The sequence below is a fragment of the Hippichthys cyanospilos genome, chromosome 2, assembly GCF_059441005.1.
Source record: "Hippichthys cyanospilos isolate Australia breed blue-spotted pipefish chromosome 2, RoL_Hcya_1.0, whole genome shotgun sequence".
Classification (NCBI taxonomy): Eukaryota; Metazoa; Chordata; class Actinopteri; order Syngnathiformes; family Syngnathidae; genus Hippichthys; species Hippichthys cyanospilos.
Window position 1 is genome coordinate 4011563 of NC_142370.1, and position 13359 is coordinate 4024921.

Sequence of the window (13359 nt, forward strand, 5' to 3'; positions counted from 1 at the left end):
ACCCAACTTGTCATCAATTATCACAAAACTGCAAATTGCATATGTAATTTGTTACTCTAAATGTACCAGATTAAGTAATTTAACAATCTAATGAGTTTAATTATAAATAAAAAGTCCGTATGTTGCTAGATTTTACTTATAATGCTTGAAATACAATGAAATGATAATTGAATGATTTAAGGTTACATGACCTTATTTACCCACTTATCAAATTTGATACCTCATTTTCAACACGGTTTTACTAAAATATAAATAATAAAATATTTAGTAATTTCACATTGCATAAACCCAGTGACTGTTCCTATTGATAGTTCACTCAAAAAATAATGTTATTCTTATCTTAACCTTTTCATAATTGGCAAAAACTTTCTGCAAAAATCTCCTGCGTCTGTTTCCTTGTTCATGGCCAACTTCAAAGACCAACTGGGAGCCCTCGATTGCTCGAATTACTGTCATCTGCTGGTTGTTCTGTGCACTGCATGTATATAATTGTCCACATTGGGTTTTTCAGGCAAAAAAATGTCACAGTACTTAAGTGAAGGGCTCAAAAACTCATGTATCAAATATGACACGTTTGGCGTTATAGGGTTAAGGCTGTTAGTTTGCACACACAGTGAGTTTTTCTATCTCTAAATCAATGTTTTTATCATACATCTAGTTAGGAAATGTGCAAGCCATAGTGACCCCTCGCTCTGACTTTTACTGATGGAAGAATTATTGCCCCCCTCCACAGCATTTGCTTTGGTGTAGAATAACAATAAGAAAAAATTGGTGAGTTAGAGCAGAGTCCCTTTCAAAATGTTCCCATAGCTGCCGAGTGTGGAAAACAGTTTGGACCTAACGGTATTTTTTGTCTATAGTTGTTCTCTCATGTTGGGGGAAGGAGCTATTGTTCAAATAATTTTGTATCAATGAGAACGGTGTGCCTTGCGTTGCCATGTCAAGAGCAGATGCTTGGATGTATATTTAGTTGACAATGCTGATGGAGGAGGGTGTCCGTGGGAGTGGACTCAGGCCACCAGTGGACTATAAAGCCCACACGCTTCTCCTGCTTTCATTCTCCTTTTCTGATCATCATAGTCCTTGCTGCTTAGTCGGAAAGCATGTCTAAGATTCTCCAGCCGATCACGGACCCCACCAAGATGGGGCTCGGACGCTCCATTGCTGTCCTGACATCTGGAGGAGACGCACAAGGTAAGATGGTATTGTTTGCTTTGTTGGTGTGTCTGTGAAGAAAACGCAGTTGGATAATTAAGGAGCATGACATCTTTCATCTTCAGGGTAGTCGAACTGAATTCACTTTGTGTGCATGCTGTTGGTGTTAATTGAGAAAGAATTTAGAATTAACTAATTATTCAAACTAATGTTAGAATAATTATATAGACTGTAGGTTATCCCATAATGTTTCTGTAACATGTGTATTAGTAGAAATTGATATTTTCTGTTGTCATGCCTCCTGCAGCTGTAATGAATCACAGGCATGATGACTGAATGACCAAATCGCAGGCATGATGAAACAGTACAGGGTCTGTTGCCAGTGACTGCATGGACTGATAGTGTATGGACGTTCACCTACGTCCCCCACTCTCAGAAACTGATTGTTACCTTGCTAGCATAATGTCACACCTAACCTTTTAAGTGGTTTTGTAACTAGGGCCAACCTAATGAATAAAAGAGGGACGGACAGGAAGTGTAACCAGAATGGTAGAAAATCTGTAAAGGTGCACATCTTCGTCCACTCTCCTTGCTTGAAAAGTTTGTTGTCTTCTTTCTGGTTTGTTGTTTATTAAATGTTCTAAGTTGACTGAACCTGACACCTAACACGCACAGTCTTGGATATGACAACCTAGGATGGACATTTCCCCTGTCCACCTCTAAGCAATATAATTTGCTTGCATGTCCTTATTCCAGTCTTTTCTGCATTCCCTCAATTTGGTCTTTGGTGCTAATCTTAGTAGCGGTGACCTTCCAGCAGGGTAGGGAAAAGCTCCCTCCTCCCTACAAGTACGCCATTGACAGCAGCTGTCCAGTGAAACAAGAGCTGCAGCCTGCCAGTTTGTCATGACATAAACACACACTGTGCCATTTGGTGTTCAAGGTTATTCAGGTGCGAGACATCGGAAGCGGCATTTACGCACCTCCTGTTCTTTTCTCTGTGCCTATTTTGGCCTGGTCAGTTTTATCAAAGGTCAGATGTATGTAAAAATTAATACGTTGCGAGGGCAGAATCTACTCTTCTGCAATCATTAGTGATGCTCTTTATTGGGAAAAGCTGCTAAAATGTACTTCTTAATAGAAATCATCAAAATAATGAAAAGTTGCAACACATAGGACAATCTAGGACGGAGGCTGGCAACCTGAGGCTCTTACATCCTTATGTTTGCGGCTTTCCGTGGTTTGGGAAAATTAATCATGTTTGGTTCGTGTTTGGTTCGACTACATGGACAGCGTAACAAGCGACATTTCAATTGCAGTCAATTACATTAGCGCGATTGGGTAATAGGGCGACATCTATTGGGTGCTGAATAAGTTGCTGAATAAAAAGGGCAATTTTGTTTGGCTAAACTAATTTTTATGTTTTGGTTCTGCAAATATTTGGGTTCCTTTCTAAAAGGGGTCTTTGTGTCATGTTCTGTTGGGGTCTTTGGTTGTAGGTTTATTTTGGGTAGTTTCTGCTCTTTTCTATTTATGTTTTCTGTTTGTGTTCCTCTTGCGTTAGCCCTCATTAGTATGATTTTGCCCACCTGTCTGTGTTTACCTGTCCCCGCCCCGTCCCCATGTCAACTAATCAGCTTCCGCTTCCTATTGTTCCCTTCCAGCTGTTTCATGTTAGTGATTTGTTTTGTATTTAAGCCCCAGGTTTTTTCCCTCGAGTTGTTGAGTCATGGTCATTGTCTAAAGTCTGTCCTGCTTGCTAGGTGTCTCGTTCTTTGTGTTCCACTGCCTCCGCATGGCTGTCTACCTGTTGTTGCCCCTTGAGTCTTAGTTTTTGTAGTTTCAGTTATTGTACTTTGTACCTGTTTTTGTTGTTGTTGTTGTTTTTGCCTCTGTCAAATTAAACTATCTTTATTTTAGCCCCTCAATCTTCCTGCCTTCTTGCTTCTAGGTCAGGGGTGGACAAACTCTTTGGCTTGATGGCCACATTGACTTTTAAAATTTGACAGCCGGCTATACTTTTCCTAAACTTAACCAGCGGACATTAGAATGGTACACTAACTTTGTGTGATTAGAGTTAATTTCTTTGAGAAAATGAATAAACTGGTGATGGCTCAGTCCCCTTCCTCGATTAAATTTAACAGGTTTTGCAACGTGGTCAATCTGCAACACGGTGTTACACAGTGGTTCCCAATGAACTATGCAGTGTAGGAACAATACTTCTTGAGCATCCCAACGTTTTTCCTGTCAGATTTGGTGATCTATCTGTGGTAACGTTGACGAGCGCACCCCAACGTAACTTGTGCCTCAGTATGACCGTTGATACACTGTTCAAAAAGTCCTTTCCCCTTGTTTTTCCTTTCAGGGATTCCATATCCAAAAAGTCCTTCGTTTTTTAGAAATGAGCAGCGACCTTTATATCAGTCTTTGCTCTTGTCCAGTGCCAAAGAATGAAAATGTTGCCACTTTATCTTTTAGCTTGCTAGTTAAGTGCTCTTCAATTACGTGAATAAGTCACTGACCTGCATAAGTTATTTTTTTCACCTTTGTTCTTGCTCTCACCACATAAAATACTTGAGGTCTCTACCTTGCACTCTAACTCCACTTCTGGGAAATTCCTTTTCTGGAAATGGCTTGCTGGCCTTTGCTAGTTTGAATGGCAGTAAATAACTTGTCTTCATGGTTGCTTCTTGGATGACAGTTGCTCAAATAAAGATGTTTTGCTAAGCTTGCATGCTAGCTACCAACCTGTCAGTGGTAGCTGTACATTCTTGTGTTGAATAGTTGCTTGCATAATTAGACACCTTGGTGGACAAGTGATATCTGTTATATTATATTCTTTTAAAATTGTCACGGTTTCTTGACAAATAAGACATACAGCCTTGAACCGGACTACACTAAAAAACTATATATTTATGTGTTCATTCCTTCCTAAACACCTGGCACCCACTGTGGACTTTTTTTTCTTTGACATTGCTGCAGATGTGTTTTGATATGACCAGTACAAGAGCGATAATTGCATTCGCTCCCCCCCCCCCCCCCCTCTCTCTCTCTCTCTCTCTCTCTCTCTCTCTCACTGTCTCATTCTTCCGCAATGCACTACAAAATCATCTCATTGCGCCTACTGGGACACCTGGTGTTGGTAGTCTGTCATAAGTCAAAATGAAATGAATGGAATCATTCAAATCAAACCTTAATTATGTGCCATCTTAGCCAGGCCGGATTAAAAAAACCAATGGGCTGAATCCCCCCGCGGGCTGTAGTTTGCCCTTTGTTGTTCTAGGTCCACCTACCCCCATCTCACTGCTTGCAATGAAACAATGTTTGTTATGAGAAGGTTGCTGTCTCGCACTTCGTTATGGGAAGGACGATGCTACTTTGCTTCTTATCTAAAAAATATCTTGGAGAATGTCTAGACACACAGAATGCCTTACCACACTTGTAATAATCATACACATCGAAAGACGTATAGTTTCTCACAAATGTCTTAACACGTGTAACTTTGCTTTTGTCGTGTGAAGTGTAATTGCACATCCACAACACCCGGTGTTGCAGTGGTACTTTCCTTGTCAAAGTCTGGGCATTATGCTTTAAATTGCTGTCAATAACATGCTTATTCTCGATCACATGAATCATTAATGGAATTATACTTTTCTTGCGTGGTCCTTCTCTGTCTTGTGAATTCATTGTGCAAATATAGTGCTGGTTCCCAAAATCAGCACACTATTTATACCGTTTTTAGGTTAAAATTTTGAAGAAATTGGTGCGCTTCTGTTAATAGTCAAGATCAATTTGCATTTGGTATTATGTATTGATTTGTTTTTCAGAATCAAAACAGTTCAGTGATGTTCATAGTTTAAATAAAGATTTACAGACACAAAAACTATGTCAAGAAGAACCAAGTCCATTTGGTTTTGAAGTAAATCTTGATTGGGGTATAAACGCAGACACCCTGTGAAGGAAATAAATTAAGAACACGTGTCTTGACTTTTATCTTTCACTCACAACATCCTGTGACCAGTGTCAGGTTCAAGCAACCGAGAACATTTAATAAGCAAATAAAAAAAGCAGAAGGAAGACAATAAACTTTGCAGGAACCTGCAGCGTCTCAGATCTCTTTCCTCTCTGGTTACACTTCTGTCCGCCCCTATTTTATTTATAAGAATTGGCACTACTTACAAAACTACTTGCTGTCTTAAAAGGTTAGGGGAGACATTATGGCAGCAAGGTAACAATCAGTTTCTGATAGTGGGGGATGTGGGTGGAAGTTCATATACTGTCCGTTCATGCAATCACTGCTATCTTCTTTCCCAGGAACATGGCAAAATTCTGTCGGGCCTGTGATTAGGTCATTGTGCCTGTGACTTCATCATCAGGTTATCATGTCTGTGATTCATTACAGCTGCAGGAGACATGACAATTCCAACAGAAAATATCTATAATCTACCAATAAACATGTTGAAGAAACAAATATGGGATAACCTACAGTATATACAATTATTCTAACAACCAGGGTGAGGGTAGTAACAAAGATCGACTGTTAATTTGAGAGCTTCACCAGCCTGCTCGATTCTTTCTTCACCACAGCAGAACAACAAGGATTCTGAATGACTGCAGAAACTGCGCTTCTGTTCTTCCCTTTGTTGTAAACAAGAGCTCATCCTTGACTAGGAGTGGGACCTCCACCCTTTCCTGACTGATGACCATGTTCTTAAATTTCAAGATGCTGATTCTTATTCCAGCCATTCCCACACTTTTCTGCGAACCATTCCAATGAGAGTTGAAGATTTCGGTTTGAAGCCAAAGAACCAATCCGACTGCTTTGTTTACCTTTCTCATACTACCTCAATAATCGTACTGGTAGAACTGTTACAAGTGCAATAACTGCTACTGAGCATGATCTGATCTTGTTTGTGTCAGGCATGAATGCTGCTGTGAGAGCCACAGTCAGAGTAGGTCTCTACACTGGTGCCAATGTCTACTTTGTTCATGAGGTAGGAAACAAAGCACAATGATATTGAAATATGGCTTCATGTAATGCAGATGCCGTTCTTTTACAACATATGCTTCAATACATATGACAAATGAAAGATACTGGTTATGTCAATGTGTGCAAAAGGGCTACCAGGGCCTGGTGGATGGAGGAAAAAATATTCGGCCTGCCACTTGGGAGAGCGTTTCCATGATGCTTCAGCTGGTGAGGACATTAAGTTAACTTTAAAGTTCAAGTTCAAAAATAGAAAAAAATAACAGGAATGTTGAAAAGCTTTTGGTCTTTTGGTGTGCCATCAGGGCGGGACAGTCATTGGCAGTGCACGCTGCAAAGATTTCAGAGCCAGGGAGGGGCGCATGAAAGCGGCCTGCAACCTGGTGAAGCTCGGAATTACCAATCTGTGCGTCATCGGAGGCGATGGTAGCCTGACCGGGGCTAATGAGTTCAGGACTGAGTGGAGTGGACTGCTGGCTGACCTCCTCCGAGCGGGTAAGGAGACATAGCTTTGGATTCATTGTATAGAAGACAAGCGATTCATCAGATAGATTCTCTCCTTTCTACCTGCTGTGTCATTTTCTTGTTGTTACATACTGATTACACTTAAATGTTTTTGCACAAATGTTTTATAATTTCACACAGACAAAATAAAAATCAGAAAAGGATCGAGTTCTTGTCACAATGGATCATTAGTAAATATCTGCAGGTAGGATTTCAAATGAAGAAGCCAAAAACTCCTCCCACCTAAACATCGTGGGAATGGTGGGCTCCATCGACAACGACTTTTGTGGTACCGATATGACCATTGGCACAGATTCTGCTCTGCACCGCATCATCGAGGTGGTGGATGCCATCACCACAACTGCACAGAGGTCAGACATAAATCCCCGCAGTTCAGCACACGCTTACACCTCAAATAAGGATGAGTCAAGTCAAGTTTATTTGTATCGCCCTATATAACCACAGTCTCGAAGGGCTTCAAAGGAAGAAAGAAATCAGATTTAGCATCACACAGGTCATTACAGATACTCAACGCTATCCCATGAACAAAGCTCACAGAAAAGGAAGGAAAAACTCAAATACCCCATCTGGGGAAAATAAACCTTCAAACTGGGAAGAGTCCCCTTCCTAGCTCATCAGGTTGCCTTTGGTTTTGAGTGCTAAAATAATACATTGTGCCATATTAAGCAGTACTGTATTTCTCCGTGTACAAGTCCACCTCGCGTATAAGTCGACCCCCCCTTTTTTTACTTAAATTTGGGTGCATTTCACAAAGGGTTAGTATAAGTATACCCATGACTTCGGTGGTTACACATATCTTGGCTGTCTAATTAAAACACATAGTGTGTGTTGTTAAAACACAAAATTACAGTACTTTTAGACGCATTTATGGTACACCAAATAACATACTGTTGGGGTTATGGGGGAGAGGGGTTGGGGTGGAAATGAGACAAGTGCGAGACAATGAGCGCGTGCACGTACACACAAATGATGAATCAAATGTTGCAACAATAAAATGATCCAACACTTTATTTACTTTATTTCACCATCTGTCATGACCCTTGGGGATTGGCTGTATTTGTGTTGTTTCGTCACCATCTGCAGGCGTTTTTAGGTATTTACACTTAATTTCAGTTGCCGTCCCTGCAATGCGTCACTACAAAATGGCCAAACAGTAAAGCTTCGTTCGATTGTGAGTGGTTACAAAACCGTATTTATAGTGTACGTTACTTTTTAATTCAAAGTTTAAAGCTTTAGCCATGGGTCCCAAGATTCCAAGTGATTTTAAAGAGAGAAGTAAGAAGATGATTTATATGGCAACGATGCTGGACATAACCCTTATTAGGGAATATGGGCATAACAAGGGCCTCTCAAAGGTAAATAAATCCTTGCTATATTTTTTTATGTTTTGTGTTTTCTGATTGTATACATGTTTATGATATATACGTAGCACTTTACTATTTTGGTACCAATGTTTAATATATATGTACAATTTTGATGTTTTTATATCTCGACTTGAGGATACTGCTGGAAATGTGAATTTCCCTACGGGGATGAATAAAGTATCTATCTATCTATCTATCTATCTATCTATCTATCTGGGGTTCTAAACGCATTAGCTACTGTATGTTACATAGGTTTGGATTGCCCGTCATACGGTGAATTCGCCTTACGAGCCCAACCGCGGAACAGATTAATCTCGTGACACTGTAACTCGTAACACTCGGGGGCCCACTGTACATTATAATTTTAAGTCCTGTAAATAACATATTATTTATTTCTTATTCAAATTAATATTATTCAGACACTGATACGTGGTCTGGTTTTGAGTTATGCGGGTATAAGCCCCCCCCCCCCCCCCCCAAAATAAAATAAAAATAAACTTGACGTACACGGACAAATACGTTAAATGTTAAAAAAAATTGTACTGTATGATTGTAACTTATAAAAAATGTATGTATTCTCAGCCACCAAAGGACCTTCATCCTGGAAGTAATGGGCAGACACTGCGGGTAAGTATTACAAGTTTGACATTTATTTATACAGTGGAATGTTTATTGCAACTAACCCCATGCAAAACCAAGGGAATAGCCTCAGAGGGTGTTCAAAGCGTGGTTTAAAGGAACAATGTGTAAGATTTGACTGTTTTTCATTACGCACAGCAGGAGGTTCTGCATTTACCATTGTCCGTCGCTATAACAGACATGGCAGCCACCGGAGGAGTGTCACCCCCCTTGTAATATAATTTAATGATAACTAGACCTACGATTATATTTAAAACAAACTGTTGGTCATTAAGAACACATTTATTTGCAATTTTTTGAAATTTATAATCATTTATTCCTTTAATGAAATCTTACACATTGTCCAAAACTTTTACATATGCTGACATATACCAAAGGGAAGTATCTGGCGCAAACAAAAATGTGAATAAGCTAGCACTATATAACATGCTGAAGGTAAGAATTAATATTAATTTATAATTAACATTCTTAATATATAAAGAATGTTTGCGGGAAGAAAAAAAATCATTTAAGCCAAACGCCTTCCTGTGGGAAGTTTGCATGTTGAGCACCTGTGGGTGCCAAATGTAACTTGTATGCACATATTTAACTGTGTAAAGTTTAAATTATGCTGTGGTTGTTTTATTACAAGCGTGAATCATTACTTTAAAATAATATGTTTTATGCATTTTGTTTTGCTTCCATTTCATTTTTGTGATTACATTTTTTTTTCTGTTTCAATATTTTCAATTTGTTGTTAGCAGTTTTTTGTTAGTTTGTCTCATTCCCCATCAGGCACTGTACAAGAACACCATACAATATCCTCTATTCTATTCCATTGAATAAAACAACAAATACTATGGAGTAAGATGGCTGTCATAAAGACGTATGCATGTTCAACAATTTATATGAGAAAGACTCTAATTTGTGTTGAGTTTGAATCGTTTTGTTGTACTACTAAATTGTATTGAGTTTACGAATTGAAAACTTTTGAAAAATCGAGTGCAAGATAGTTTCAATACAACGACAATGACCTCGTGAGACACCACTTCACGTCTTTGCATCAATCTCCTTTGCATTTGTGGAGCTGATTCTTCGGATTTGAGTTGACTATGCACATTGTGATTACGTCATGCCAAGCAACCAAGCAAAGTCGGTCGATCTGTCAGTCATCCGCGCCCCAATCGTAACGCATGCATACGTCTTTTTGACAGCGAACTTACCCCATACATAAACAAGTGATAGTTTGCAACGCGATTATCCAATATATTCGTAAATCATTTAATGAAATTGAACTGACAGGCTTATGACCGTAGCTTGCAAGCTACGGACCTGTCACTCCAAATCCGTATATTGTTATATTATTGTATATTGAAAATCGTTTACATTATAAATTGGTCCGTCACGATGTTTTTAATAAAAGATTGCCAAGTAACGACAACAAGAAATAAGTAAACAATAAATGATATACAAATCTTTATTTGTAGTAAATTAATCTATGACGCAATAAGATTCCACTTCAAAGTTCGTGTGAGCAATTCAAAGGAAAGGGTTTTCCCAATTTAACGGCAGTGCTTGTTTCTGCCAGCAAAGGTCACTAACAGTTAGAGATAACAAAAAGTATGCTTTTGTGGGCATCATTTGAGCATTACTAAAAATGCACACCATAATCCATAAAATTGAAGTCTGAAGAGCTCTTGAAAGCTTCTGTTGGGCGTTCAGTTCGCCAACAGCACTCTCACGTCATTAAAATACCTCTCTGTCCGCTGTCACATTACTTGTGCTCCGCTGTCACATTACTTGTGTGGTTTGCGCAAGGAATTTTCCGAATGAAGGAAAATTACACTTTGAGGGAATTCAGGGTTAGAAAATAACATTGTAACATGATTAAAATTTTCAAAAAGTTGGATTTCTATATTACGGGCTTAGAAATTCCATAGGAAAGGGAACATCCATCCATTTTCTAGAGCCGCTTAGCCCAGAGAGAACCTACGCGGGCTTGGGGAGCACATGCAAATTCTACACAGGAAGACTGGAGCCAGGTGGATTTGAACTGGGAACTTTGAACTGTGAGGCGCATGTGCTATTCACTGCCCCACTGAGCTGCCCTGCAAAGGGAACAGATATCCTCTATTCTAGTCTTACAAGAATGTTGTTTTTGTGTCTGCCCTCGGCCTCAAGGTACCTGGCGCTTGTTTCGGCATTGGCTTGCGGTGCGGACTGGGTGTTCATTCCGGAGATGCCACCGGATGATGGTTGGGAGGAACACTTATGCCGGAGGCTGGCAAATGTATGGCCGTCCCGGTTTACGTTCCCCACACTGCTGCTCACGGGTCACCACTCGCACGTTTGATGATAATGACATCTGATGCTTTTCAGCAACGGGCCAGAGGTTCTCGTCTAAATGTAATCATCGTCGCGGAGGGTGCGATATCCAGAGATGGCAAACCCATTTCATCGGACCACATTAAGAAGGCAAGACCCACATGCTGACTGTATTGCACTATGTTCCAAATGTGTGATTACAAAAATTATGCACAGTCTGGGCAGGTTCCGTCAAGCAAAAACCTGTCTAAACAATACAAATTGGAAGTTTAAAACCGAAGCTTCTGTTTATCATTTCTCCATGATAAATTAAGTGAAAAGACAATCCACAAAAATTTTCCAAGGACCCAAATTGCAAATGTTTGTGGACAAAGGTCAAGATGATTTTTATAGCCCTGAATCAGCAGTCTCAAAGGGCTTCAAGATGAAAAAGAAATCATACAGAACATCACAAATACATGGCATCCCCTGAACAAAGTGCCCAGAAGAGGAAAGAAAACCTCTAAAATCCCATGTGGGGAAAATGAGAAACCTTCCTTCTGAAGGTTTCTCTGTAGTTTTGGGAGGGGCCCTTTCTAGGCTTAAAAACAGCATGTTGTGCCATATTAACCCTTTTTTTTATGTTTTTGATGTGCGATATCAAAGGAAAATCATACAAAAAAACACTAGGAGGCTAAAATATTGCATTCAAAATTCGAAATGTTGTCAATTTGGACATAATGAAAACCCAAGGTTTTATCATGCATTTCCCATAATTTTTGCATTGATCCTTCCAATGGCAACTCACGAATGGAGCGCAATACAAATTTTTGTGTTGACACCCCAAAACCCCTAGTTTGTGCTAGTGGCCAACTTACATTTGCAAGCCTTTCATTGACTTCAATGATTGACATATATATATATATATATATATATATATATATATATATATATATATATATATATATATATATATATATATATATATTGTGTATATATATATATATGTGTGTGTGCGCGCGCTTTAGGACATACTAATGGATTCATTTATGGTTCTCCAGTTGGTCACTGACAGACTTGGCTTTGATACACGGACCACCGTCCTTGGACACGTACAGAGGGGAGGGACACCCTCTGCCTTCGACAGAATCTTGGTCAGTACATTAGTCTATCCGCCTTACATTTGATTTTCCGAAACAAAAACACCGATCATCCTCAATGTTGACACCTTAACCATGAATCACATTGTTGTGAAATCCAATCAGTGTGTGTATGTGTATTGCATGGAGGAAGGTTGGGCACCCATGGGGCTGCATCCCATTGGCCACATTAAGCAAATGACAAGTATCAAAAAATTGCAGACACATGGTTTTAATCAGGCAAAATATGATAACCGATTGATTAAATTTAATGGCACACCATAGGGAAACAGTAGGTGGAGCCTGTTTTGGCAATTGAACTGAAATGCATACTGTATATAATCTTGCTCAACGCATTCATTGTACAGGCCTAAAGTAAAAAGTAATGTTTAGAATTAAGTAAGAAGCATGTGAAGTGTTATATTGCTTTTTAAATATGATTTGAAAGAATAAATCACTTGCACCTAGTTGAGCAAAGAATGACAAAGAATGTTTGGGTAAAGTTAAAAAAACGATGGACCAACAACGACGGAGGGGTGTACAATGAAAATATCCTTCCGTTTCCATTTTCAATTGACAGCTTCTTATCTGGGGTCAGGTCGCGAGGGCAACACCTTTTGACTAAAAATCAACTGCTGAACACAAACTAATCAGTTGAGTTCTAAGTTCAGCTAAGCCATGAATTCATTTAATTTCTAATGTCAGTTATATGGGAGCTGGAAATAATTAAGACAAGCAAAACCACAAACCCATGGAATCACACCTGCTGATCTGGCTCTGTGTTGTGGACGTGTGTGTGCAAGTATGCATGTCTGTGTGTGTGTGTGTGTGTGTGTGTGTATGTGTTTGTGTGTATTTGTGCGTGGGCGGGTGTGTGTTTGTCCCATTTAGGGCAGCAGAATGGGCGTTGAGGCAGTGATGGCTCTGCTGGAGGCTACACCAGATACCCCAGCCTGCGTGGTCAGCCTGTCAGGCAACCAGGCAGTTAGGCTGCCACTCATGGAGTGTGTGCAAGTGGTATGTATATCAAGTTGACTTCCAAGTGGTTCTAATTTAATCCCTGAGGGAAATTTTGACCCAACTCAGGCTTGAAAGGGACAATGTGTAAGATTTAGAACGTTTTTCATTACGGACAGTAGGAGGTCCTTTACCATTGTCCGTAGCTATAACAGACAAGGCAGCCCCCGGAAGAGTGCCACCCCCCCACGTAAAATCATTTCATGATAACTATATCTACATTTACACTTAAAACATACTGTTGGTCATT

At 39.7% G+C, this 13359-nt stretch overlaps 1 protein-coding gene across 1 annotated transcript in view; it reads left to right on the forward strand.

The window, feature by feature from the left end:
- Positions 1 to 868: 868 nt before the first annotated feature.
- The window catches only part of pfkma (phosphofructokinase, muscle a), a 30283-nt gene continuing 17792 nt past the window's right edge, over positions 869 to 13359 (forward strand). The window contains exons 1-10 of the mRNA XM_088407644.1: positions 869 to 1194; positions 6076 to 6149; positions 6275 to 6352; positions 6448 to 6637; positions 6852 to 7017; positions 8614 to 8658; positions 10831 to 10939; positions 11029 to 11124; positions 12015 to 12107; positions 12984 to 13109. Coding sequence (XP_088263770.1) covers positions 1104 to 1194; positions 6076 to 6149; positions 6275 to 6352; positions 6448 to 6637; positions 6852 to 7017; positions 8614 to 8658; positions 10831 to 10939; positions 11029 to 11124; positions 12015 to 12107; positions 12984 to 13109 — 1068 coding nt within the window. The 5' untranslated portion in view covers positions 869 to 1103. The remainder of the gene's footprint in view (positions 1195 to 6075; positions 6150 to 6274; positions 6353 to 6447; positions 6638 to 6851; positions 7018 to 8613; positions 8659 to 10830; positions 10940 to 11028; positions 11125 to 12014; positions 12108 to 12983; positions 13110 to 13359) is intronic.